The sequence below is a fragment of the Ictalurus furcatus genome, chromosome 7 (assembly GCF_023375685.1).
Source record: "Ictalurus furcatus strain D&B chromosome 7, Billie_1.0, whole genome shotgun sequence".
Classification (NCBI taxonomy): Eukaryota; Metazoa; Chordata; class Actinopteri; order Siluriformes; family Ictaluridae; genus Ictalurus; species Ictalurus furcatus.
The window spans coordinates 4,129,960-4,156,550 of NC_071261.1; the positions used below are offsets into that span (position 1 = coordinate 4,129,960).

A 26,591-nucleotide genomic window follows, 5' to 3' on the forward strand; every position below is an offset into this window, starting at 1 on the left:
GGTGAGTGGACTCAGAAACAGTTGTGAGGACATGGAGGGCAGACTGAGGAGTTGTAATATCAGAATTCTGGGGGTGGTGGAAGCGAATGGATCCAGCTCCACAACATCGGTCTCAGAGCTACTGAAAGAAATACTACAGCTGGATAAAGATGTGCTTGTGGACCGCTCTCATAGAAGCCTGGGTCCTGTGAGGAAGGATGGGAAACCACACGCCATCATAGCCAAACTCCACTACTACCAGGACTGCGTTGAGGTACTGAGCGTGGCGCGCTCTCGAGCGCCACTCCGGCGTAACAGTGAGACGATTGCTATCTTTCTGGATTATACTGCGAGTGTCGCTAAGGCCAGGGCGGCCTTCAATGAGGTCAGGAAGTTGCTCCGTAACCGGCAGGGGGTTCGGTATGGCATCGTGTTTCCAGCCCGTCTCCGTATTACATTCAACGGAGAAGAAAAGGAGTTCATAGACGCAAGCAAAGTGATGAGCTACGTCAAGAAGAATATCGTTACTACTGTAGAGGGCTGAGTATGTAACGTTGCCCCGGCTAATTCATTCACACTGAACTCTGACTGGATGATAACTGTTTGATCAGACTTTTACTGTAACAAGGAAGATGGTCAACTCCGCTGTCTTATTTTCTGTTATATAAGCTATGATAGGGTGCATGCTTCTACACTGTGATAGGATGCACTTTTTCAATTTATTTTTCGTACCAGGGGTTCGGTGGGAGCTTTGGCTGTAGGCTCTATAGAGTTCCCCCACACAAGCACTGAATGTATGGATTTGTTTTGGGTGGGTATGGTGAGCACCCTGTTCCTGTAGGTGCTGTGGGGGGTGGGGTGGGGTTAAGGGGAGGGTGTGCCAGACTTTGTCATTTATTGTGTTTAATTTGCCAGACATCTGTATTGTGGCCCATCTGCGGTCATTCTACGTTCCCTGCAGGGCTCAGATATCTAACCTTTCTTTTTTTTTCTTCTCTCATTATGACTGACTTCAGTATTCCCAGAGGATCGGATGGTAGTATGGTTAATTTCGTGAGCTGGAATGTTAAGGCGCTTAATCATCCTTTGAAGCGGAAGAAGGTATTTGCACATCTGAAACGGCTTAATATAAATATTGCATTTCTTCAGGAGACACATCTACGGTCATCAGACCACGCTAGATTGGGAGGGGAGTGGTCAGGACAGATATTTCATTCAAATTTCCATTCGAAGGCTAGGGGGGCAGCTATATTAATTGATAGAAATACACCATTTACGATGACAAGTGTGGAAGCTGACCCCGCTGGGCGCTATGTTATTGTCGTTGGGCGAATTTATACTTTTCCGGTCATTTTGGCCAGTGTTTACGCACCAAACTGGGATGATTCAATGTTCTTCACGAATTTTTTTTCACGCCTACCGAATATGTCATCGCATTACCTTATCCTCGGCGGTGACATAAACTGTACAGTTTCCCCCATGTTGGATCGTAGCTCACCTAGATCCTCATCCCTGTCGGGGGTGGCGCGTTCTATCCAGCTCTTCCTCGAGTCGTACGGAGTGGTGGACGTATGGCGTTTTCGCAACCCTGCTTCTAGGAGTTACTCCTTTTTCTCCTCAGTTCATGATGATGTTTTATTGCATCTGAAATTTCTTTTCTTTTTTTTTGGGATATTAATCAAACACCTGGAATGTCCTCCTTGACGATTTGGAGTCACTGAAGGCATATTTACGAGGTCAGGTCATCTCATACTGTGCTAATCAGAAGAGAGTGAATATGGCTCGACTTAAAGAACTGGCGGAAGAGATTCTTGAGCTGGATAGGGCACATAGCCAACTACCTTCTGCAGATTTTATGAAGAGGTGTTTGTCACTGCAGACAGAGTTTGACCTTTTATTGACGAAACAGGCTGAGTATCTTATCTCCAAATCACGATACGGGTTTTATGAGCATGGGGAGAATGCTGGACGAATTCTCGCCCACCAACTAAGACAGAGGACTGCTAATCTGACCATCTCTGAAATATATGATGAGCAGGGCTCAAAATGCACAGATAATCATAAGATTAACTCCAGTTTTCAAACTTTTTATATGTCACTATACAGCTCCGGCCCATCTGTAGACCCTTCTGCATTGGAAGACTTTTTTAAGACCCTGCATGTTCTGTCCTTAGATCCAGGGGAAGCCGCAGGGTTAGAGGAGGACCTCTCGGTTGGAGAGATAGCATCAGCGATTGGCTCTATGCAGAGCGGCAAGTCCCCAGGACCAGATGGTTATCCAAACGATTTCTATAAAAAGTTTTCAAGGCAACTCTCCCGTTTGTTATCGTCGGTTTTCAAGGAGTCGTTCTCCTTGAGAGCCCTGCCATCTACTATGCGTGAAGCAGTTATCTCCTTACTCCTTAAGAAAGACAAAAGCCCTCTTGAGTGCAGTTCTTACCGGCCAATTTCTTTACTAAATAGTGATGTTAAAATCCTTGCTAAAACTCTGGCACATCGCTTGGAGGGAGTTCTTCCATCCATTATATCACCGTACCAAACAGGTTTTATTAGGAATCGATACTCTTTTTTCAATATCAGACGCCTTTTCAATATCCTCTATAGCCCCTCCCCACCTGGTACCCCAGAAGTGGTGCTTTCACTTGACGCTGAAAAGGCATTTGACCGGCTGGAGTGGGGCTATCTTTTCAGCGTGCTGGAGAGGTTTGGGTTTGGTCCCAGGTTCATATCATGGATCAAACTTCAATATACGTCTCCGAGGACTGCTGTTCGCACTAATAATAATTTGTCCACCTACTTCGAGCTCCAGCGGGGTACAAGACAGGGATGTCCTCTATCACCACTGCTATTTGCCATTGCAATGGAGCCACTTGCTGTGGCGCTAAGACAGAATGCTAACATTAGGGGGATCCGGCGTGCGGGGATAGAGCATGAAGTTTCTTTGTACGCGGATGACATGCTATTGTTCATCTCACAGCCCTTGGAGAGTCTCCCTGAACTAATGACCCTACTCGAAGGTTTTTGGTAGAATATCGGGCTATAAGGTAATTTTCAAAAAAGTGAACTGATGACTGTTGGGGAGGGGGCAATCCAGGTACCCCTGGACTCATTCCCTTTCAAAATTAGTCTAAAGAAATTCAAGTATATGTGGGTTATGCATCAGCCCCTGTTATCTAATCTGAAGCAAGATATTGAGCGGTGGGATCCCCTGCCTCTCTGCCTGGGGGGCAGAATCAATACTATAAAGATGAATGTGCTGCCTAAATTTTTATATGTTTTTCAGTGTTTCCCAGTGTTTCTTACGAAATCCTTCTTTTCAAATCTGAACAATCAGATATCAGCCTTTATCTGGAACAAAAAGCCATCACGGATCAAAAGGCATATATTGCAGAGACCTCGAGCGAAGGGAGGGATGGCACTCCCAAACTTTATGTACTACTACTGGGCAGCTAATATAAGATCATTGTTGTACTGGATGGGGGAGAGTGTGGCAGCCCCTGTATGGACAATTATGGAGGGGGCGTCCATCGCGTTCACCTCCCCGGCGGCCCTACTGTGTGCTAAATTACCATTCGCACAACCTCAGTCTAGCTTTACCTCTAATCCAGTTGTTGTACACTCAATCAAAATTAGGAATCCGTTTAGAAGATCTTTCTCTCTTGGGGACTTGTCACTCATGGGGCCAATTGCAAATAATCATCTGTTTCTCCCATCTTTGTTGGATAAGACTTTCGTTACTTGGTCTAGAAAGGGAGCTGTCTTACTGTCTGATCTCTATTTTGAGGGCGTTTTTGTCTCATTCGAGCAGCTCATGCAGAAATATGACATTCCCAGATCGCATTTTTATAAATATTTGCAGCTTAGAAGCTTTGTGGCCTTAAATTCGGACACCTTCCCGTTGTGCCCTTCCAATTCGCTATTACATGCAATTTTTAACTGTAAACTGGCCAGGAAGCAGACAATAAGGGTTATCTATGACCTACTCAGCATGCATGATTTGTCGTCCCTAGATCTCCTTAAGAATAAATAGGAGGCGGACTTAGGCGAATCAATTTCTGATGCTGCTTGGTGCAAGGTAATCCGGGGGATTTTCTCCTCCTCCATATGTCTCAGACATGCGGTTGTCCGATTTAAAATTGTTCACCGTCTGCATTGGTCCAAAGCTAGACTCTCGAAGATTAATTCCGGCATAGATCCCACATGTGATCGATGCAGACAGGCCCCAGCCACTCTGTTGCATATGTTCTGGACATGTCCAAAGCTGTACACATTCTGGCAATCTATATTTGAGACCTTTACTACGATATTGGGAAGAGTAGTACAGCCGTCCCCTCTTATTGCGATGTTTGGGGTGACCCCGGAGAATACTCCTTTCAGATCGTGCGAGACCAGCATGATGTCCTTCTGCACTCTCCTGGCCAGGAGATTAATATTGTTTAGATGGAAGGATCCTGCTCCACAAGTGTATGGTCATTGGGTCAGGGAAGTCATATCTCCTCTTAAGTTGGAAAAGATTAGGTACACTGTCATGGGGGCGACTGGGAAATTTTACAGAATCTGGCAACCTTTTCTGTTCTTTGTCAGAGACGTGGATGCTGACAGTATTGTTATGTGATCATTGTTTATAATTTTATTTCTTTTGCTCTCTTCTATGGTGATCTGGCTTTATAATATGTAATATGTATGTTCTGTGTCTGGCAAGAGGGGTGGGGGGGGTGGGGGGGTGGGGGGGTTTCTGTCTGTTTGGTTGGTGTTGTATGTTTAATTTGAAAAATGTTAATAAAGAAACCTTGATCAAAAAAAATAAATAACCATTCAATGAATGTTGTGATTAATTGACATTATTACACAAAAAGTTTATTTATTCTTATTTGTTCGTCAGCAAATATGTGATTTTAAATGATTTTAATGATTACACTGTTTAAATGAATAGCAGTTAAGACATGAAACATTATTGTGGTTTGGTTTCTATTCTAGTTGAGCTGTGTGAGAAATGAGGAAATGCTGTCATTCACATTCTCAGTAATGCCAAAATTAAAACAACCACACCTGCATGTTCTCACTCTAGTTTCTGTGGTAAACACTAACAGCACTCAGTGAGCTCAAGGTCCTGGTTCACTATGGTCATTAAAAATCCCAGGACACTTCTTGTAAGGAGTAGGGGTGTAACCCTGGTGTCCTGGCGAAATTCCCTCATTGGCCCTTCTATGTCATGACACCCTAATAATCTCCATCTCTGAATTGGCTACATCACTCTCCTCTCCTCTCCACCAATGGATGGTGTGTAGTGGGTGTTCTGTCGCATCATACACACTGGTGGTGGTTGAGAAGACCCCCCCCCCCACCGCCCGTTCAATGTAAAGTGCTTTGAGTGCCTATAAAAGCGCTATATTGATCTAAGGAATTATTATTATTATTATTATTATTATTATTATTATATACAAATAAAATGGATGAAAATACGTACAGATTTACTGGAAAAATCTAAGTCTTGGAATCCCTTTTACTAATCACATCTCGGTTGTACATTTAAGAACCCCATTTTGTGACTAGCAGAAGCCCTGCTTCCCAGCTTCATAGGAGGTTCTGACATCATGTCCAGTGAACTTTTCTGATCTTTATGGAATGCATCAAACCCAAAACCTGAAGTAAATCTGACAGAATATAAAAGTTTCTTGATTTAGGAAAGACCTCGTTCTTTTAAAAGAGTTAGCTTGCTTATTCAATCAAACGAGATAAAAAGCTTTCCAGAAAGGTCCACTGGATGTCTTGTTGAGATCAATCATGAACCTGAGTGAAGTAGCAGAGGAACTGCACAAGTTCAGGAGTTGAATAAAGTTATGTTCTGCAAATTGTTGTTATAATTTCTGGGTTCACATGAAAAGAGCACATCAACTTTGACCAGAACGGAAGTCTTTCTCTCTTTCTCTCTGTGTGTAAGAACACAGGAAGTGTAGTGTCTTTAACACAGGCCACTGATCAGTCAGTCCTTCATCAGTGTGACAGGATGGAGCTCCGTCCACTCCGTGTGATGATCTGTGAGTAAATGTTTTCTTTGTGTCTTTATTAGATTGAGTGGTGGCTTAAAACAATATGTTCAGATGAAGTCTAATGTCCTGTGTGATGAGGTTAATATGTGATTAGAACATTTTCGTAAGAGTCTCTGATATGATTGTTGGATCAGTGCACATCCATATCAGTTGTGTGAGTTAGTTCATTTGAGTTGAGCCCATGTGAGAACTTTTTTTTATTATTTGGTTACTGAGGTTAAGATAAGGGTTACATTTATATGTAGAATAGTATTAATTAGTTGCGTGAATAATGATATCAGTGGGAGCGTACAGTACAGTCCCCTCTGAAACTATTGGAACGGCAAGGCCTATTCATTTGTTTCTGCTGTACACCAAAGACATTTGGGTTTGTGATCAAAAGATGGATATGAGACAAGAGTTTAGAAATGGCATACTGTGACAGGTCTACTGCATTAGATTCAGTACCTACTTCATTAGATTCAGTAGCCTACGTGCTGCATTAGTTCAGTACGTGCTGCATTAGATTCAGTACCTGCTACACTAGATTCAGTACCTATTGCATTAGATTCAGTACTTGCTACATTAGATTCAGTACCTTCTGTATTAGATTCAGTACCTACTACATTAGATTAGGTCGTTGATACAGTACAGTACTGATTAGTAGTAAGTGGTAAGCATGAATACAAACCAGACATACTACTTGGTGCCGATTCTGACAGCTCGTCTGTGCCAGTCTTGTTGCATTATGGCAGAGGTTCTCAAGCTTTTGTAACTAAAGCCCCCCCAAGCCTCCCCTATCATGTGGTACCCCCCATATTAGAGGAGACCAGGTATAATTATGATCTATTCTATACTAAATATATATATATATATATATATATATATATATATATATATATATATATATATATATATATATATATATGTGTGTGTGTGTGTGTGTGTGTGTGTGTGTGTGTGTGTGTTTTTGATAGATAGATAGATAGATAGATAGATAGATAGATTATTTTATTTTTGCTTTTGTGTTTTTGTACTTTTTTATTACTTTTACATTTATAAAGCTATATAACGGACAGGTATTGAACAAGAATGATATAAAGTGTTCCTGAACACTATGAATACTTTGAACAAGAGAACTATGTAAAACATGTTGCATTCCAGTTGTCTCGCATTCTGAAAACATTCACATTGGGAAGAAGGGCATGTCTCGTTATCCATGACATTGTTAAATCTCCGGCTCTCAGCCCCTCACTGAACAGAGCAGATTCAGAGGGAGGTGTGAGTACAGCATGAAAGCAAGACCTCGTGCTTGCAGGACAATACTGGCCACAAATGGAAAGTTGCTAAGGTTTGTCCAAAAAGTCGCTAAATTTGTCACTAGGTGCTTATTTTTTTGCAAAAAGAATGTCGCTAAAGGGGTCTGAAAAGTCACTAAGTTGGCAACACTGGTCTGCAGTGACAGCTAGATAAAAGTCAGCTAAACTACACCTCTCCCCAGCAAAGAGAAAATACAGACGGAGAGAAAAGACTGAGTTTTTCATTTATACTCATTCTATTTGAAAATCAATAAAATACACAGAGTACACAACTGATGCCCTGTCTGTGTTTTTTTCGCGCCTCCCCAGTGGAGCCCCTGGTTGAGAACCACTGCATTATGGGATAGCACAGTGTCCAGTGCTATTACTTTTGGTGTACTACCATAGGCTGAATATCCCTACTACCCTACTACACAGTAGGTGAAAAGCAGTACACCAAAGTCGTAGCATGTCAGAATTCTCAGTATTAATAAAACAGTAGGCGAGAAATACCCGGATGACCTTCTGATTCTGCAGTATGGATCCAGTGGACACTGTGGATACTGCACTATCCCATAATATAACGGAACTGCCACGAAGAGCTGTCTGCACCAACATGTCGGATGTAGTATGTCCAGGTTGTATTCAGACTACACACATACTGATCAGTACACACTGTATCAACGATCTGTAGGTACTGAATCTAATGCAGTACGTACTGTCATGGCATGCGACAGGGCCGTTTCTAGACATAGGTGAACCAGGCAGTCCTTAGGGCGACACCAGCTTGGAGACACCGATGAGCGCCCCAACGCCCTCGCCACCACCAGACCAACTGACTAAAGTGTTGTAATTTTATCTTCAGTAAATGAAGGTGAGACCAATCAGACAAGGTTTACAGGAAAATACGTGGAAATTCTTGTGTCTTATTTGCTGACAGCTCTCAATTCTGCCAAAAGCCATCTCACAGTCAGTGTGAGGGAAAAATGGATATACACAGATTTTTTTATTTATTTTTAGCCAGTAAAGACACTGAAACTGAATCACTAACATCCTCTGATGTGTAAATGTCTATATGAGTTCCAGTTTACGTGAACATGATGTAGCTGTCGCTGAAAACATGTATGGGTCTTTTCTTTCTTTAAGCCTTTAAAGTATTTATTTGTTATGTTGTTATTACAATAATGCAATGTAAATATTAATAATAATTAGCCTATGTGAGTTTTGTTTTACAAGGGTTGCAAAAATAGTGACACCTACAGGTTAAACTAGTGAGCTGCATTGAATTTAAGTTACTGTGGTCATGTGATTAGCCTAACTAATAGCAGTGCAAAAATGTGCATGCAGTTTTTGGTGCTACGCTGTACACGGAGTTAGATGCTAAAGAAGAGAATAATTAAACAGTAAAGCGTTACAGCACTGCTAGATTTCTGGTCGGAAGGCGCACACGGTATGTTGGTTTGTATTGTAGTGTAATAGTGCAAATGTTTCCTAAGGCCATTAATGCTAGTTTAATATGTGAGCAAGATGAATGAATACTCATGGACTCTTAAGAACATGCTTATTTACAATATGCTCATGTGAGAATGTGTTATGTACTTTATTTCAGTTTTTCACGGTGATTGATGGTGTTTGACAGTGATTGAATGCGCTTAAGTTGTGGAGGAATGCAATAAAAGAAACGACAAACATCAGTTGAAGCGTACGTTTTAATCTGACCAGAAGAATAAGTTTGGGAGCAGCTACTCAAGGACAGATAATGTACTCTGCATGGTTTTGTAGCAGCTAAACCCATACAATGATAGCTTAGTTAGCTTAGCTTGACACCAAACTAGCCTAGTCTCATGTTAGCCAAAAAGTTTTATATTTTATGGTCTGGTAGTCCTTCAAACAATGAAAACACCTGAGGCAAGTATTATGATAAATCCAGCTTTTTATCTGATCAAGTCATACATTGGCAGGTAAATTACCACAGCCTTCAATAAAAAAATAGACTAATAGCTGAGTTGAGAACGTTGAGCTGGAGAACTGGAGAACTTTACCTCAAGTTTTACGACCTGTACCACTGAGTTGGGAATTGTGATTCATATCATGTAGGTCCATCAGCAAGGTTTTTACAAACAGATTATGAAAGTTTATGCAGACACTTTGAGTAGTTTTCAATTCTCATTCATGAAATTATGGGGACATTAACAAAACATCATGGGAGCCTTAAGAGAACATTAGGGGAACATACTGCAAACCTATCTTTCCAAACCACATCTTTATATTTCCATAAAGAAAACGTTCCTGGATAACAAAAAACAAACCTTAAAAATGTATGTTCTGAGAACCAAAAATTGTTAGCTGGGTATACCTGATATCATATAATCACCTGATAATACCCCTTAACATGCATATACTGCCCCCCAGTGGTGACAGCCTCAAAATACATGCATTACACATACATTTACAAGTGCATCTAAAAAAAATTTTACATTGTGGAAAAATTTATTTTTACGTATGTTTTATATTCATTACACATAAAGTGAAATATTTCAAGCCTTTTTTTGTTGTTGTTTTAATCTCGATGATTTTGGATTACAGCTCACGGAAAGCAAAAATCTCAAAATATTAGAATAACGAACTTATAATACAATAATCAAAGAAACCATGGCTTCCAGAACACCTCAGCAGTGCCACAGGCTGATTGCCTCCATGCCACGGCACATTGATACAGTAATTTGTGCAAAAGGATTAAAGCTCTGACCGTGTATTGAGTGCATAAATGAACATACCTTTCAGATGGTCGAATTTCTGTATTATAATTTTTTTTTCTAATATTCTAAGATACTGGATTTTTGATTCATATTCGCCGTATTCATTGAGATTAAAAGGAACAAAAGGCTTGAAATATTTCACTTTGTGTAATGAATCTAAAAAATATGAAAGTATCACTTTTTGAATTAAATTATGGAAAGAAAAAAAAAACTTTTCTACCATATTAAATTTTTTTTAGATACACCTGTATCTACAATGGCTCCTACACACCGACCCCATAATTGCTGGTGTGCAACTACAATCCATTAAATTATCAAAGGAGCCGGAATATGTATGTGTGTATATCTACTTTAGAGATCAGTCCTCAGTGTCTTCTAAAAACAGGCAGATTTTAATCACAGGTCTGTCCAGTAATCCTGTTTTAGTTTTGAGTTGTGCAGCTCGTACTAGTCCTCTACTGTCACGATATGTTTGAGATATTTTGTCAAGTAGCCAAGAACTTTGTGGAGCTGCTGGATCCATGATGATCACAATATCACCAACAGCGAAGCTTCTGTGTGGTTTCGTCCACTTCTGATATTCCTGGAGCAGTGGAAGGTATTCTCTGGCCCACCTTTTCCAAAAAAGATCAGACAAGTATTGGACTTGTCGTTCTTTACGTGTTTATGTACAGATCACTGTCTTTAAAAAGCCTTGGTGGAAGAGGTGGTTTTGATCTCAGCTGTAAAATGTGATTGGGCGTAAGAGCTTCCAAGTTGTTTAAATCATCAGAAGCTTTGTGATGGGGAGGTCATTAAGAATAGCTTCAATTTCACAAAGGATGGTGTGAAAATTCTCATCATCCAACGATTGTTGTTGGAGAGTGGAGTACAGGACCTTCTTTACCAGATGAATGAGCTGCTCCCACACGCCACCGTGATGCGATGCAGCAGGGGGATTAAAGTCCATTTGAGTCCCTCAGATAGAAACATGTATGCTGGATTTAGTCATGATCCAGTGTGTTCAAAGCTGTCTGGAGCTCTCTTTCTGCTCCAATGAAATTTGTGCCATTATCAAACTTTAATGCATGAGTCTCAGCCATTTTTTATTCTCCCATCTTGCCCTGTAGACGTTGACAAACAAACATTCTGAAATGATTTTTCTACAGGCAGAGTTTCAATTTATAACTCATTACCTTTTTTGAAGTGTTGACATGTGGTTTCCTCCAGCATGACCTAGTTTTTATGAACATGTGGCCAGATGAGTTTGGATACATGGTGTTCCTTTGACAAGATAACAGGACGTTTCATCTCTTCTGGCATCGCTGCTCTACTAAGTCCTCCACCAACTTTGGGCACAGCATCCATCAACACTGGATGAAGGTTATGAATATCACAGCTGCTCTTTACTCCAGATCTTCCATTTTGCAAGGCAGCAATCTCTCCCTTGTGCGTTTCTTGTTGAGAAAATCTGATGATTGCCGAATCTGCAACAGCAAGATCTGCTACTTCTACTTTGACCATGTAATCCAGCCTTGCAGATCTTCATTTCCCTTTTGACTCTGTCCTGCTCTGTGATAGGATCACCTGTTTCAGAAGAAAGTGAAGACTGAATGAACCTTCTATATTGTCTTAGCTTTAAGAGAACATCTTTGAACTTTAAAAGCCATGCCAGTTTTCAGTTTTACACTCGACAGTCATCCTCATAGACATTTTTTCAGAGAAATGTTTCAGTACGTTGCACAGTCCAAGCCTGAATGTGTTCATTTACCTGTACGTGCTACTGAGATCGGGTTTTTTTCCTCATAGGAAACGCAGCGCAGCGCGCGCGTTAGAACGTGTGAGCGCGCGTGGACGAGCAAGGTGCGCGAGCACCTGGTTTTCCTTTGGTGACATTCGTGACATTTGGACACGTGCATTTGTTATGTTTTGTTATGTCTCCTCCCTGTTCTGTCATTGGCTATTGTTTCACGTGTGTCTGAATTGCCCTCAGCCGTCAGACATTACGAGGCTGATTATGTTTGTGTGTATATACCGCGCGCCTCCCAGCACACGGCGCGGAATGTTAGCTTGGATTAGATTAGATTAGATTAGATTAGATTAGATTAGATTAGATTGTATTAGATTGTATTAGATTGTCTGTCAGTCAGTCAGTCAGTCAGTCAGTCTTCATGTCAGGTTTCATGTTTAGATTCGTTTGTGTAGTTCACGCTGGTTTCTCCGCTCCCAGTTCATAGTCATAGTTTATGTGTCATGTTTTGTATCTCGACCTGTTTTCTGTGACCACAACATAGTTTCCTGCCTTGCCCCGTGTAGGCCTGTTTTCCGATCGCCTGACCTCTCGCATGTTTTGGATCACGTTTTGGATTTACCTGCCTGTGTTTCTCATTAAATAAAACTGTTCCTACTGCACTTGCATCCGTCCCTATCTCCCTTACGTCACGAGACGTGACATTAAACATGAGACAGTAATGAGCAGCATAGTGACCTGAGTGAAAATAGCTTTTTCTAAACACCATTCATTATTGAAACAGGTCGATATATTGCATTTCTACAGCTGAAGTGAAACTAAATACAGATTTTTTTGCAGTATATGACATGGTTCTCATTTGTCTTCTTAAAGAAAAGAAACAAGTCAGCGTTACATCATATTCTCTGTTCCTCTTCCCTTTTTAGTGCTTATTTCACTTATCCGAGTCGGACAAGCTCAAGGTGATTTATACATATTTTATTGCCTATGTTGTGTACATGTTGGATTTGTATTAAGGTGGAGAAGATTGTTTGTACATTGTCATGCAGAATTTAAGTTGTTTACATTGACAGTGTGTGTTTGCTTTTTGACTTTTTCACCAGTTCTGTCTGTGGAGCCCAATTCACCTCAAATATTCAGAGGAGAGACGGTTACACTCACATGTAGGTTTTCAGGAGGAAATGGACCGTACCACTGGTACAAAGATGGTGTTTATAGTCACGGTTCTGCTGAAAATTACTACACTATAAAAGTAGATCAGAGTCACAAATACAGCTGTTACGGGTCTATTGATGGATGGTTCACGACAGGGAGTAATGAAGTGACTCTCTCAGTGATCGGTACATGTCTGATCTTACACTCCTGTAACATGCACTGATACACATAATCATTACAAAACACACTGATTAAATATCAGATGGTCAGAGAAGGGTGTGTTTGACGGATTTGATGTATTTGTTGTAACTGTACAGAGAGACCAAAAGCCGTTCTGACTCTGCAGCCTGATGGACAGATATTCAGTGGACAGGAAGTCACTTTCACATGTGAAATACGAGGACATGCAGACACTGAGTGGATGTACAACTGGAATAAAGATGGTGTCCAAATATCCTCCTACACTGAGAGCAGGAAATATTCATTCACTCCTGTAGAGTCTCTCAGCGCTAAATACACCTGCAGCGGACGGAGAAGAAGCGACTCTCAGACCTCAGAGACCAGCAACACTGTTACACTCACTGTGTCAGGTGTGTGTGTGTGTGTGTGTGTGTGTGTGTTAATCTCTTCCTCACACCAATATTTATTAACTTCAGCATCACATCACTACATGCAGTGTGGATTAAAGTCACAAGATTTATTTAAAATGTCACAGATCCGGGAAAAAAAAACAACGTTTAGTTACTTATCCTGTGTCTAGTAATGATTAATGGTGTAGTTGTACATTCACTGTGTTCAACATTCATAATAGTGAACACACTGATGAAGATGAATTCATTAAGAGTGTGTATTTATGCACCACTCATAAAGTGCATTTTGAAAAAAAAATGAAAAACCTTTTAAACTTCAGTGTGTTTGTTCAGTTATGAAAAAATGTATTCAATTAATTCCATGTACAGTATATATAAAGTATAATGATATTGTCACAGCTCAGTCAGATCAGAACTTAATTTCCCAAGATGCAACACTCACTTCTCATGCACGCATGCGCTCACCATCCCCGGAGTTCTGATCAGACACACCTGGCACCAATCACACACACACACACACACAGACACACACTCTCACCGCTAGTACTTAGGGATGTCATTCACCTAGAGTCAATGCGAAGTATATGTTCAGTCAACTCGTTTCTCTGCGTTACCAAGCCGATCTAGTTAGTTAGTCTTCTCGTTATCCTCGACCCCTGTCTCCGGTTTCGACTACGCTCTCTGCCTGACCCCGTTTGTGTTGTTCGTCCGATCGCTTGACCTTTGCCTGTCTTACGACTACGTTTCTTGAACTTCCCGATACCACGCTCTACACCTGCCGCCCGCTCCTGCTTCCGTGCCGACTCGAGGTTCCTGACAGATATTATAAGACCATGTTGTCCATGTAATAAAGTCACACAACTGTAACCGTTTAACAAATGCTGAATATAAATACATTATTATACACAAATCATCTGATTAAGATGATAAAACTCTTCTTGATGTTGTAAAGAGGAAAACTTTAATATCATCATCATTTCATATCAACAGAAAAACCCAAACCGACTGTGAGAGTGAATCCTCAGAGCTCCGTCTACACTGGAGACAGAGTTACTCTGAACTGTAATCTGCTGTCTAATGGATGGACTTTTCTCTGGTACAAAGATCGAGTCCAAGTAGCTGAAGACACCAACACACTCCATGATACAGTCTCTAATGCAGGAGAAACAGTGTATCAGTGTAAAGCACGCAGAGGAAACTACGACTCAGAGCTCAGTGATACAGTTACAGTTAGAGGTTCGTCATGCTTTCTACTCTCTCACTGCATGTTTTAAGTTATTTCTTATTATATTTTAGATATTTATAAAGCCTGTCATTCATGAACAGTAGAGCAAAAGTTAAAGTACCGCTGAGTGTGTGTTCATCAGGAAGAGAATCTCTGTTATAAGAGATCCAGACTATCAGATATCAGTGTTATGTAGGGATAATAAATCTCATGGTAGTAGAAAGATGGAAATTATAATTACACAGCACTCATGTTAATCAGACTCATGATGGTGTTTATAACTGTAACTGAAACACAGACATTAGTGCTGAAACACTCACTACAGAATATTAAATTATGATCAATATAGAAAGAATGTACAGTGTGTGTCTGATACCAGAGGCCTTAAAGCTACACTGTAAATAAATCACCTGCTTTGTCTCTATAAGTGCTGACTAATCACTTTGGAAATCATACATAAGAGACCTGGAGCGAGATGACATCAGGATCTCGAGTAATTGTAGGATTTTTTTTTCTTTTGCTCCACTCTGCTTCCTTACCAATGACCAAAACATGGAATTATACAGAATAAAATGTGATGTCAAATAAATGGATTAAATGAATCACCTGTTCATTTTATGAAACAAATCTGAACAATACTTTACTATAAATACATCTAACACAATACCAAATGATTAGAATCAGGATCTGTTGAATACGCTGGACATTTTGGTGCAAGTGGTTATAACTTGTCCAAAACATTTACATGTGTAATGTTACATTCTTCTCCAAAATCTTCTAAACTCTACACACTCATGAAAACCAATCAATCAAAAGTATACTAATTATTTCAGGAAATATTTTACTATCTTTGTACAGTGCTCCCAAAACCTGTGGTGTCCATAAATCCTGATGAACAGGTGTACAGAGGAGAGACTGTCACTCTCAGATGTGACATACAGGATGAAGAGGACTCTGACTGGATCTACAGCTGGAATAAAGATGGTTCTGGTGTCAGTAGTGAACAGGAGTACAGAATCAGTAGTGCTGAAACATCTCATGCAGGTAAATACACCTGTAGAGGAAGAGAGAGAGGAGGCTCACACTCCTCACACACCAGTGATGCTGTTACACTGACTGTATCAGGTGAGTGTGATCATCTCCTCAGTACTCATTAACCTCAGGTTCACCTCAGCACTCAGTACTGGTGTAGATTAGAGCTGCACAATATGCATACAAAGTGTGATATGCAGTAAAGATGTTGGACTTTGAGATGATGTGAAATGCAGTCGATGAAGACTAAAGATGTGATTTTTATTTATTTGCTGACTCAATGTGCTGCAAAATGCTGAACATGAAAATGTCCCAGGTTTATCCAATAATAAATAATATTAATAGCAAAATATCTCTTCTTTTATTATTATTGCATTAAGGGTAAAATGAAATAATAAAATGCATTCTGCTGGTTCAAACATTTTATATTGAAGGATGTTTTAAATAACAGTCTAACATAATGCAGTACATTTTGTCTGTACACTTTTTCTTGAATAAGAGAACAATGTACTTCACATTAAATCTACTCTCACAAAAACTAAATTACTTTCATAAATACCACAAAATAGTTTGATAGATATTCATGAATAATTTCTCTATGACAGGAGTCTTTACAGTGTATCAGTAATAGTGTGTTTGTCTGTAGTAGTGATTAGTGTGTTAAACACTCTGACAGCAGAACATGAACAGTTAACATCCTGAACTGTGTGTTTCATCTCCAACTGCAGAAAAACCTAAACCTGAACTCACACCAAGTCGTGAAGGAGCTGTACTGAAAGGAAACGCCGTGACTCTGTCCTGTACACTGAAGCTGCAGTCTGCTGGATGGAAGTTTTACTGGATCAAACCCACACAGAGCACTGAGACTGAGACTGAAACAGACTACTACAACATCAGCTCCGTTAGAGTCTCTGATGGAGGTCAGTACAGGTGCAGAGCTGGAAGAGGAAACCCAGTCTACTACACACACTACAGTGATGCATTCTGGGTAAATGTTACTGGTGAGTGAAAAATTTACAAATCACTGCAAAACACTGGCACTTCTTAACAGACTTTAGATATTATTACATACGTATAAACTGCATCATCACTAACCACTTGGGTATATAGCAGTTAATAGAAGTAGATCTGTATATTATTGAAGTGTGTTTGTATCTGGGATGTTAAAATTGTTTCTGTAGAGATTCCTATATCTGTGGTGACCATAAAGCCTGATAAACATGTGTTCAAAGGAGAGACTGTGACTACTACTGCTACTACTACTACTACTAATAATAATAATAATAAGAGGAGGAAGGAGAACACAAATACATTCAATTTCTGTAGCACGTAGCACCTAACACTCAAACTGACTGTAAAAAAAAAAAAAAAAAAAAACAAACAGTAGGAGAATTACTAGCAGGAAGAGAAAAAAAAGGAAAACTGTTGGTACAAAACATGTGTTTTGAGTTCATGGACGTGCAGTTAAAGGCCTGGGGTGGATTATGGCATTAAATATTCTGCCCATTCTTGTCAGTCTGCTCGTTAGGAGCCACTTGTAGATCAGTACTGGTGGATCTAAGACTCCAGGGTGTAGAGTGCTACAGCAAGGCCAGCGAGGCCATACAAACATATTTTCAAACATGTTGTAGTCGATTAGGAGTTATACCAGAAATGAGAATGAAGAGATCTTCAAAAATGTAACTGTGAAATGATGAAAGCATGAAGCAAGAGTTCTTTCAAACTAAGTAAGGGTCATGTAGAGCTGATAAAGAGATTGTTGTGAGTGACCTAATACAGAGTTCAAATGAAACTGTGTTGTCAAAAATTATGAATAAATTGTGAAAATTTGTAGAAAGTTTAACGTTAATGCCATCAATATCTACTGAATATCTGGAATTTTAGAACAAAGGAGTTTTGGGTGCAAATAAAATATCTGTTTTTTCAGAGTTCAATTTAAGAACGTTGGAGTCCATCCATTATTCTAGATCATGAATGTATACAGTTAATGATGTGGAAGACATAGCTCATGATGAGATAAATCAGTGTTATCTGCTTAACAGTGGAAACTCAGATGTTTTTGAGTGATCTGAGCAAGTGGATGCATATACTGTACCTGTAGTTAAAAGGAGAGGGCCAAGGATTGATCACTGAGGGATACCTTGTGTGTCAGGGGCAGGAGAAAAAAGGAAACATGATCCAAGCTAGAAATACTGATGGAGGAAAGGCACCAGCATCAGCAGAAAGGAGTAGATTATGAGTGACTCCTTGAAGAGCAGTCTCAGTAGAGAATGTGGATCTGATTAGAAAGGCTCAGAGAGATTGCTGGTAAACACTCTTTAAAACAGTTTGGACAGAAATGGAGAATTAGAAATTGGGCTATTATTAGTGACAGCAGGTTTTTTATCATTTGTGTCTTTTTCTTTCCTCCGTCTCAGGTTCAACATACAATACTGTTATAGTATTTGTGTCTGTGGGACTGAGTTTGGCCTTTCTGTTCATCATCCTTTTACTGATCCTGCATTGGTGGCACAAATCCAACACAGGTCTGATAACTAGTTTTCACTAAATTGCTTATAATATAATCAGTACTTCTACAAAGCATGGTGTACAAAACATGAAATAGTATAAGCTACACGAACATGGAAATAACAAACATGTTAACAAAATGGTATATGACTGGTATTTACAGTGTTTAGTTATGTTTAGAAGAACGGGCCAAAATCACACCCGAATACTTTGGCCGATTAATTTCTTCATACAGGAAGCAGCTTGAAGCTGTCATTACAAACAAAGGCTTCTCCACTAAGTATTAAATACATTTCAGTTAGTGTGTTCAATACTATTTTCCTGTGTTATTCCACTTTATTACACATAACTTCATTTATGGACTTTAATGTTCTCTACTTTAATGTAATTCTTTATATTTCTGGATTTCTTGAGTTAATACTTACAGTGAGGGGAAAAAAGTATTTGATCCCCTGCTGATTTTGTACGTTTGCCCACTGACAAAGAAATGATCAGTCTATAATTTTAATGGTAGATTTATTTGAACAGTGAGAGACAGAATAACTACAAGAAAATCCAGAAAAACGCATGTCAAAAATGTTATAAATTTATTTGCATTTTAATGAGGGAAAAAAGTATTTGACCCCCTCTCAATCAGAAAGATTTCTGGCTCCCAGGTGTCTTTTATACATGTAATGAGCTGAGATTAGGAGCACAATCTTAAAGGGAGTGCTCCTAATCTCAGCTCGTTACCTGTATAAAAGACACCTGTCCACAGAAGCAATCAATCAATCAGATTCCAAACTCTCCACCATGGCCAAGACCAAAGAGCTCTCCAAGGATGTCAGGGACAAGATTGTAGACCTACACAAGTCTGGAATGGGCTACAAGACCATTGCCAAGCAGCTTGGTGAGAAGGTGACAACAGTTGGTGCGATTATTCGCAAATGGAAGAAACACAAAAGAACTGTCAATCTCCCTCGGCCTGGGGCTCCATGCAAGATCTCACCTCGTGGAGTTGCAATGATCATGAGAACAGTGAGGAATCAGCCCAGAACTACACAGGAGGATCTTGTCAATGATCTCAAGGCAGCTGGGACCATAGTCACCAAGAAAACAATTGGTAACACACTACGCCGTGAAGGACTGAAATCCTGCAGCGCCCGCAAGGTCCGCTGCTCAAGAAAGCACATATACATGCCCGTCTGAAGTTTGCCAGTGAACATCTGAATGATTCGGAGGATCTGGGTGAAAGTGTTGTGGTCAGATGAGACCAAAATGGAGTTCTTTGGCATCAACTCAACTAGCCGTGTTTGTAGTAGGAGGAATGCCGCCTATGACCCCAAGAACACCATCCCCACCGTCAAACATGGAGGTGGAAACATTATGCTTTGGGGTGTTTTTCTGCTAAGGGGACAGGACAACTTCACCGCATCAAAGGGACGATGGACCCTCAAATCTCGGGTGAGAACCTCCTTCCCTCAGCCAGGGCATTGAAAATGGGTCGTGGAGGGGTATTCCAGCATGACAATGACCCAAAACACACGGCCAAGCTAACAAAGGAGTGGCTCAAGAAGAAGCACATTAAGGTCCTGGAGTGGCCTAGCCAGTCTCCAGACCTTAATCCCATAGAAAATCTGTGGAGGGAGCTGAAGGTTCGAGTTGCCAAACGTCAGCCTCGAAACCTTAATGACTTGGAGAAGATCTGCAAAGTGGAGTGGGACAAAATCCCTCCTGAGATGTGTGCAAACCTGGTGGCCAGCTACAAGAAACGTCTGACCTCTGTGAATGCCAACAAGGATTTTGCCACCAAGTAATAAGTCATGTTTTGCAGAGGGGTCAAATACTTATTTCCCTCATTAAAATGCAAATCAATTTATAACATTTTTGACATGCGTTTTTCTGGATTTTCTTGTTGTTATTCTGTCTCTCACTGTTCAAATAAATCTACCATTAAAATTATAGACTGATCATTTCTTTGTCAGGGGGCAAACGTACAAAATCAGCAGGGGATCAAATACTTTTTTCCCTCACTGTATGTCTGTTGAAAATTTAATGTGAATAGCCTCATTGGAAATATATTTACTGAACAAAAATGTTGACACATTCAATACTTATTTCCCCCACTGTATCTAATACTTTTTTTAATAATTACTCTCATTACACATGATTTAACACACAACTACTGTACATAGCTTCTATTAAATAAGAAATAGTTACAAGGTAATAAAAAATATGAATAGAATACTAATTATTACACATTGTACTTGCAATTACATAATTTGGTCCTAGGAAAGGACAGAGACATACAGCAGAACAGCAATCAGACACCAGGCCAGAACCCGAGTCAGTCAGGAGCTGAGGATTCTCAATCAAGACACACTCCACTTCAGACCGGTCAGACAATGTGTCACATAATGAATACTTTCCTTATGTATACAGTAATTCAATATAAGATTGTGTTCTTACTAACAAGCTAATTTAACAATGTTAATTTCAGTGGAATTGTTTTCAAAATTGTCTGAAAATTTCTCCTGTTTATTCTTTATTTGCACTCTTTTCTGTAGATGTGCACATTTATGCCACTGTGGAGAACGCAAGTAAAAGTGAGAGAGATTTCTTTATTTCATGTCAAATATTTCCACTTACACTAGAAGGAATAAATCTCAGATTAACACCATACAGTAAATACATCTCCTGTAGTGACTATCACATTGCACTGTGATTAGGTGACGCTGCAGCTGAACTCAGTGGGGCCGTTTACGCACAGGTCATGAAGAAAAAGGAGCCACACAACAATAAAAGTGGAGTATTTTTATACTGCAACTTCACATTTTATATATAAAAACACTTACATATTTATTCAAATGCAAAGAAATGCTGTCGAGCAAAGGTGCCTTCAAAATAATAATATCAAGCAATTGCAAACAAAACACAGGTTTATAAAAAAAAAAATCTTTGTTATATATAGGTGTGCAACAGTTATTGGCACACTTTTAGTCAGTACTTTGTGCTACCTCCCTTTGCCAAGATAACAGCTCTGAGTCTTCTCCTATAATGCCTGATGAGGTTGGAGGTTGGAAAAACCCATGGCAAGGGTTCTGAGACCAGTCCTCCATACAGAATCTCTCCAGATCCTTAAAATTTCAAGGTCCACGCTGGTGGACTCTCTTCAGTTCACCCCACAGGTTTTCTATGGGGTTCAGGTCAGGGGACTGGGATGGCCATGGCAGGACCTTGATTTTATGGTCAGTAAAGCAATATTAGTGGATGGCACTGTATATATATCGATTAGCAACAATTTATGCAGTATGGCAGCATGCATAATTCTGCTGAAAGAGGCCACTGCCATTATAGAATACCGTTGCCATGAAGGGGTGTGCTTGGTCTGCAATAATGTTTCGGTATGTGGTATGTGTCAAAATAACATCCACTTGAACCCAAGGTTTCACAGCAGAACATTGGCCAAAGCATCAAACCGCCGGCTTGCCTTCTTCCCAAAGTGCATCCCGGTGCCATCTCTTCCCCAGGTAAATGATGTACACACACACCGGACCTTTCACCTGATGTAAAAGAAAAAGTGATTCATCAGACCATCAAACCTTCTTCCATGGCACTCTGGGACTACGCAGCCCTATACACAGCAAGCTATGATGCACTGTGTGTTCTGACACCTTTCTATCATAGCCAGCATTAACTTTTACACTACAGTAGCTCTTCTGTGGGATTTGACCAGACAAGCTAGCCTTCCCTCCCACAAGCATCAGTGAGCCTTGGGTGCCCATGACCCTGTCACCAGTTCACTGTTTGTCCTTCCTTGGAGCACTTTTGGTAGGTACTAACCATTGCATTCTGGGAACACCCCACAAGACCTGTCATTCTGACCCAGTCATCTAGCCATCACAATTTTCTCCTTGTCAAAGTCACTTACACTTACCCATTTTCCCTGCTTCCAACACATCAACTTCAAGAACTAATTGTTCACTTTCTGCCTAATATATCCCACCCCTTGTGATAGGTGTCATTAGATCAAGTGCCATTGTGATGAGATAATCAATGCTCCCTTCACCTGTCAGTAGTTTTAATGTTTTATATATATATATATATATATATATATATATATATATATATATATATATATATATATATATATATATATGAAGCTTTAGTTATTGTGCATATAAAGTTTGCAAGTTTTCAACAAAAAAACATGCGAAGGGAACACATGTATTTCAAAACCATAACATGTAGAAGTGACAATAAGCTCCACATTTAAAATGTATCTTGTGTTCAGCTACATCCCATCATATACTAGTAATTCCCCACACTGATTCTTTTTAAGCAAAGCTAGATTCAGGTTAAAGCTGTAGCTGTGTTTGTTTTGTTCCGTTCACTGTCACTGCAGATGATGTTGCTGGACCCAGTGACGTGACTTACACTGAGCTTGAACTCAAGCCACAGAAAAAAACAAAGAAAAATCAAGGTAAAGCTATCTTTGCATGCGTATGCAGGTACATCAACTTTGAATGTTTTCTGATTTATTAACCAATTCATTTAGTTCATGTCTATTTAACAGTTGAGATGGGCTGCAGTTGATTGTGGACATTAATTCAGCGTTTCTTGTTTACATCTAGTGAAGGTCAGTGTAGAGTATGGAACTGTTTACTCACAGCTGAAGCAGAGCACATAGGTAAGACAAAATTTGTTCTCAAATTGAGTTAGAAATACTTGGAGAGATCTTGTATAGAAACCCTAGTTCAAGTTTTGTTCAAGGAGTTAAATAGTGTTGTGTAATCAAATGGTACTACACCTGAAGCAATTTTAAAAGCAAATTGTACGCTGCATCAAATTTCAGTCAGAGGTCACTCGTAGTGTGCAAAAAATGCCTTTCTTGAAACAAGCAAGACACACTTAAATCTAGTTAAAATGTACTAAAATCAAGCAAAGAAAATCTGCCAATGGGGTAAGCAAAACTGACTTGGTAAGAATTCCTGAAAATAGCATAAATATCTAGTCACTAAAAATGCTATTGGATATTAAATCTAGACAAAAATGCCAAATTTAAGCAAGTTGTGCTTATCGCAAGTAATGAAGACTCAGTTATTCAACATACACTTATTTAAAATGAGTATTTTGGTCTCTTGCTTGAGTTTAATAAGAATTTATCCCTTAATCTAAGATTAATAATTAGCACAAAACAAGCTTATAATAACACACAATTTCTTCAAACAGCATAATAAAATAAGTGACTTTGTCTTAAATTAAGCCACCAGAAGCATTGTTATTTTTATCATTTTTATTGAAACAGGGAAAAACTCTGCAACATAGTGTCAGGGATTGTAGAAGGCAGCGGATGCAAGCGCAGAGTTTTATTGAATGAAGTGCAAAACAAACAACCAAATCTGTGTAAACAAGAGCCATAAACGTAACAATGGACACAAGGCAAAAACATGCAGACTATGAGAGCAGCTGTAGGACACATGATAACACATGAACACGACAACAAAAGCTTGACTGTTAGGTGCTGAAAAACTAGAACTTGTACAGGGGTGCTTATTAGGGGTAACACAGAACAGGTGTGAGTGATCAGTTGGACATGTGACTAGGTCATGTGACATGCTGTGGCTGATGGATAAAGTAGTTCAGTGTGGTTTCCAGCATAATCAGGGCTGCGTCTGAACTCTTGTACTGTGACAGTACTTACTGCATGGCCGTTGAAACAGTACATACTAATCAGTATATGTGTGTAGTATGAATACAATCCTGGACATACATCAGCCATGTTGGCGTTGTCATGCGACCTTCGATGTCATCATAAACACAAAAATCACCAGATTAAACCACCAGATTAAAGCAACCGCACTAACGGCAAAATGCACATAAGGAAAGTTAACTGAATTTGTAATGTGGGCGGGGTTAACAGGCTGAGGTAAATTCGTTACAGTTATCTTGGCCAGCTAACGCATGATGGAGATCACAAAAAAGCTTTAAAATGCTGTGACAACAGTTTTCTTGTTTAAACCTTCAACAAGTTAACAATTTATTCAGGTATTATTAAACAAGTCCTGTTTAACCAAGGTTTAATACTTAAAAAGAGCCCATACGCTGTCTTCCATCATTTTTTTTTTTTTCTTTCTGAGCTTGTGTACACCAGTCCCGTTGCACTGTGGGATTTTTGACTAGTGTAGTGTCCATCGGTTGCATACTGCAAAAACTCACCGGAAGCAGTACGCCATTCGGGTATTTCGTGCCTACTGTTTCTCGTCTACTGAGAATTCAGACGTACTATCCCTCTGATGTACTGCTTTTCGCCTACTCTGTAGCAGGGTACGCCATTTCAGATGCAGCCCAGGACACATAGCTGCTTCATTGAAAAGATAGTCTTAAAATAAGGAAAATAATGTTGTTCCTCTGCTGGTATTTTATGCAAACCATTGTTGTAGCTTGTTACTGGTTAAATCTTGCTCCGTATTAGCTGGCATATCTTATTTACACAAAATTAAATATTTTTATTTTCTTCAAATGAGATTACTTTTCTAATGCAAAACATTCTTGACAAGATTATTTTTTTCTTTTTACACAAAAAATAAGACTAATTTCCCAAAAACAAGGCTTTTTTCTACTTTCTTCAAATTCCTTCTTTGCAGTGTGTAAATGTATAAATAGGCTTTACTTCAAAAAGCAGCTCCAGTGTCCCCTCTTCCTGTTGCTGCAAGCCTTACCAGCTGCTGGGTATCATGATGTAATCACAGCGGAAGTGAGTCAACTGTAGAAATGCTCTATAGCTCTTAGCAGTAGAAAATAGAGATGTGCATTCTGGTTCCTCTCACAGCTCAAACACTCAGTAAACAAAGTGAGAGAGTCCTCTAGAACTTTAAATTCCTGGGGTTGATCTTTACTTTTAAAGCTCACTGTGTTCACACCCTCAACTAATTTAGGAAAACAAATAAACCTCAGTCTATAGAAAAATAAACAACCTTAAGGCAACCAGATCCCACAGCTGAACGTATAACATGTATTATGACAAGTAAATCAGTTTCACAGTTTTTCACAGTAGAAACTGGATTTAATACACTTTTTATGTGTATTAAACTGTTTACCACTACCTGGTCCAATAACTATACATTTACAAAGACTCGTTTTTGCTGATGTATCATTAGCTACTGTGGAATACAGTGTGTGGATTAAACAAGCCCATGTCTCTTGTTCAACACAACATCGAAGTTGTTGATTCTACTGCCAATCCAATTTTTTGGAAAATACATAAAATAAAGATAAAGTGGTTTAAAATAAAATATATATATATTTATGCATTTTCATGAAATTTGTTGCTCAATCCTATAGTGTCAGTGCAGTTGAGAGAAATTCTACTATAAGAAGTGCAAATATTGCAGTGTAATAACATACATGACAGTTTCTCCTTAAATAAGCCATCACTATTTACTGCTTTATATTTAATAATTACTGTATATACTGAAATATAAATTTGCATTGCCTTTTAAATGTTCCTTAATGATTTGCTGTTGGCTTAAAACACCAAAGTTTAACCATTTCAGGAACTAAAATCTAAAACAGCTGTAAATGTTCATTTACAGGTGCTGGAGGAGTGAATACACAACTGAACAGACGAGAGAGAGAGAGAGAGAAGTTCATCATGTGTGCAGTGCCAATAAAATCGGAGTGAGATTGTTTTGTACAGGTTCTTTGCACTTATTTGGTTTAAATTGTGGGGTTGTGGGGTGGGGGGGTGGGGGGGTGGGGGGGGGGTTAAGAACGTGTGTATGGACAGCATTAAGAAGTATTTACAGGGTGTATTTTATTGATTACTTGTCCCACTATTAAGACTGGTTGTAAAGCAAAAGGATTTAGTAGTAATAGTAAGAGTAATAAGTCAATGTGACTGAACTTTTATTCTTGAAAATGTTTTTTCACTCATGTGAGGGGCTTCATCATGTCATCTGTGTGCAGTTCACACCTACAGAACTGAAAGTCGTTACGATCACATACAGAGATACACTGATGTATTTTCCACCACATGGTACAACCACAATCTGCAGCCTACAGTTAGAAAGATCATGTATCATTTCATCATAACAAATATCATTTCATGGTTTCATTGTATTAAGCAACACTTTAAATAAATGCATGCAGATATCACAAACCACAAGAAGATGAATATCTATCACAAGCCCTAAACTGTGTGCACCAAATGTGTCTGTAATGTCACACATCTTCCAGAAACTATCGTTTTAATGTATTTTTATTGCACTGTAACAAGCCTGTTAGAAAAGTCATGTGCATAGAGTGT

General features: G+C 39.4%; 1 protein-coding gene across 1 annotated transcript; it reads left to right on the forward strand.

Moving 5' to 3' along the window:
• Window positions 1-12,806: 12,806 nt before the first annotated feature.
• LOC128610651 (Fc receptor-like protein 5) lies at window positions 12,807-17,131 on the forward strand (the record flags this gene model as incomplete). The annotated part of the gene is made up of 4 exons (XM_053630070.1): window positions 12,807-13,134; window positions 13,267-13,539; window positions 16,525-16,797; window positions 16,978-17,131. Coding segments are annotated over 4 exons (1,026 nt in total), but the record flags the coding sequence as incomplete, so codon positions are not given.
• Between the last annotated feature and the right edge of the window lie 9,460 nt (window positions 17,132-26,591).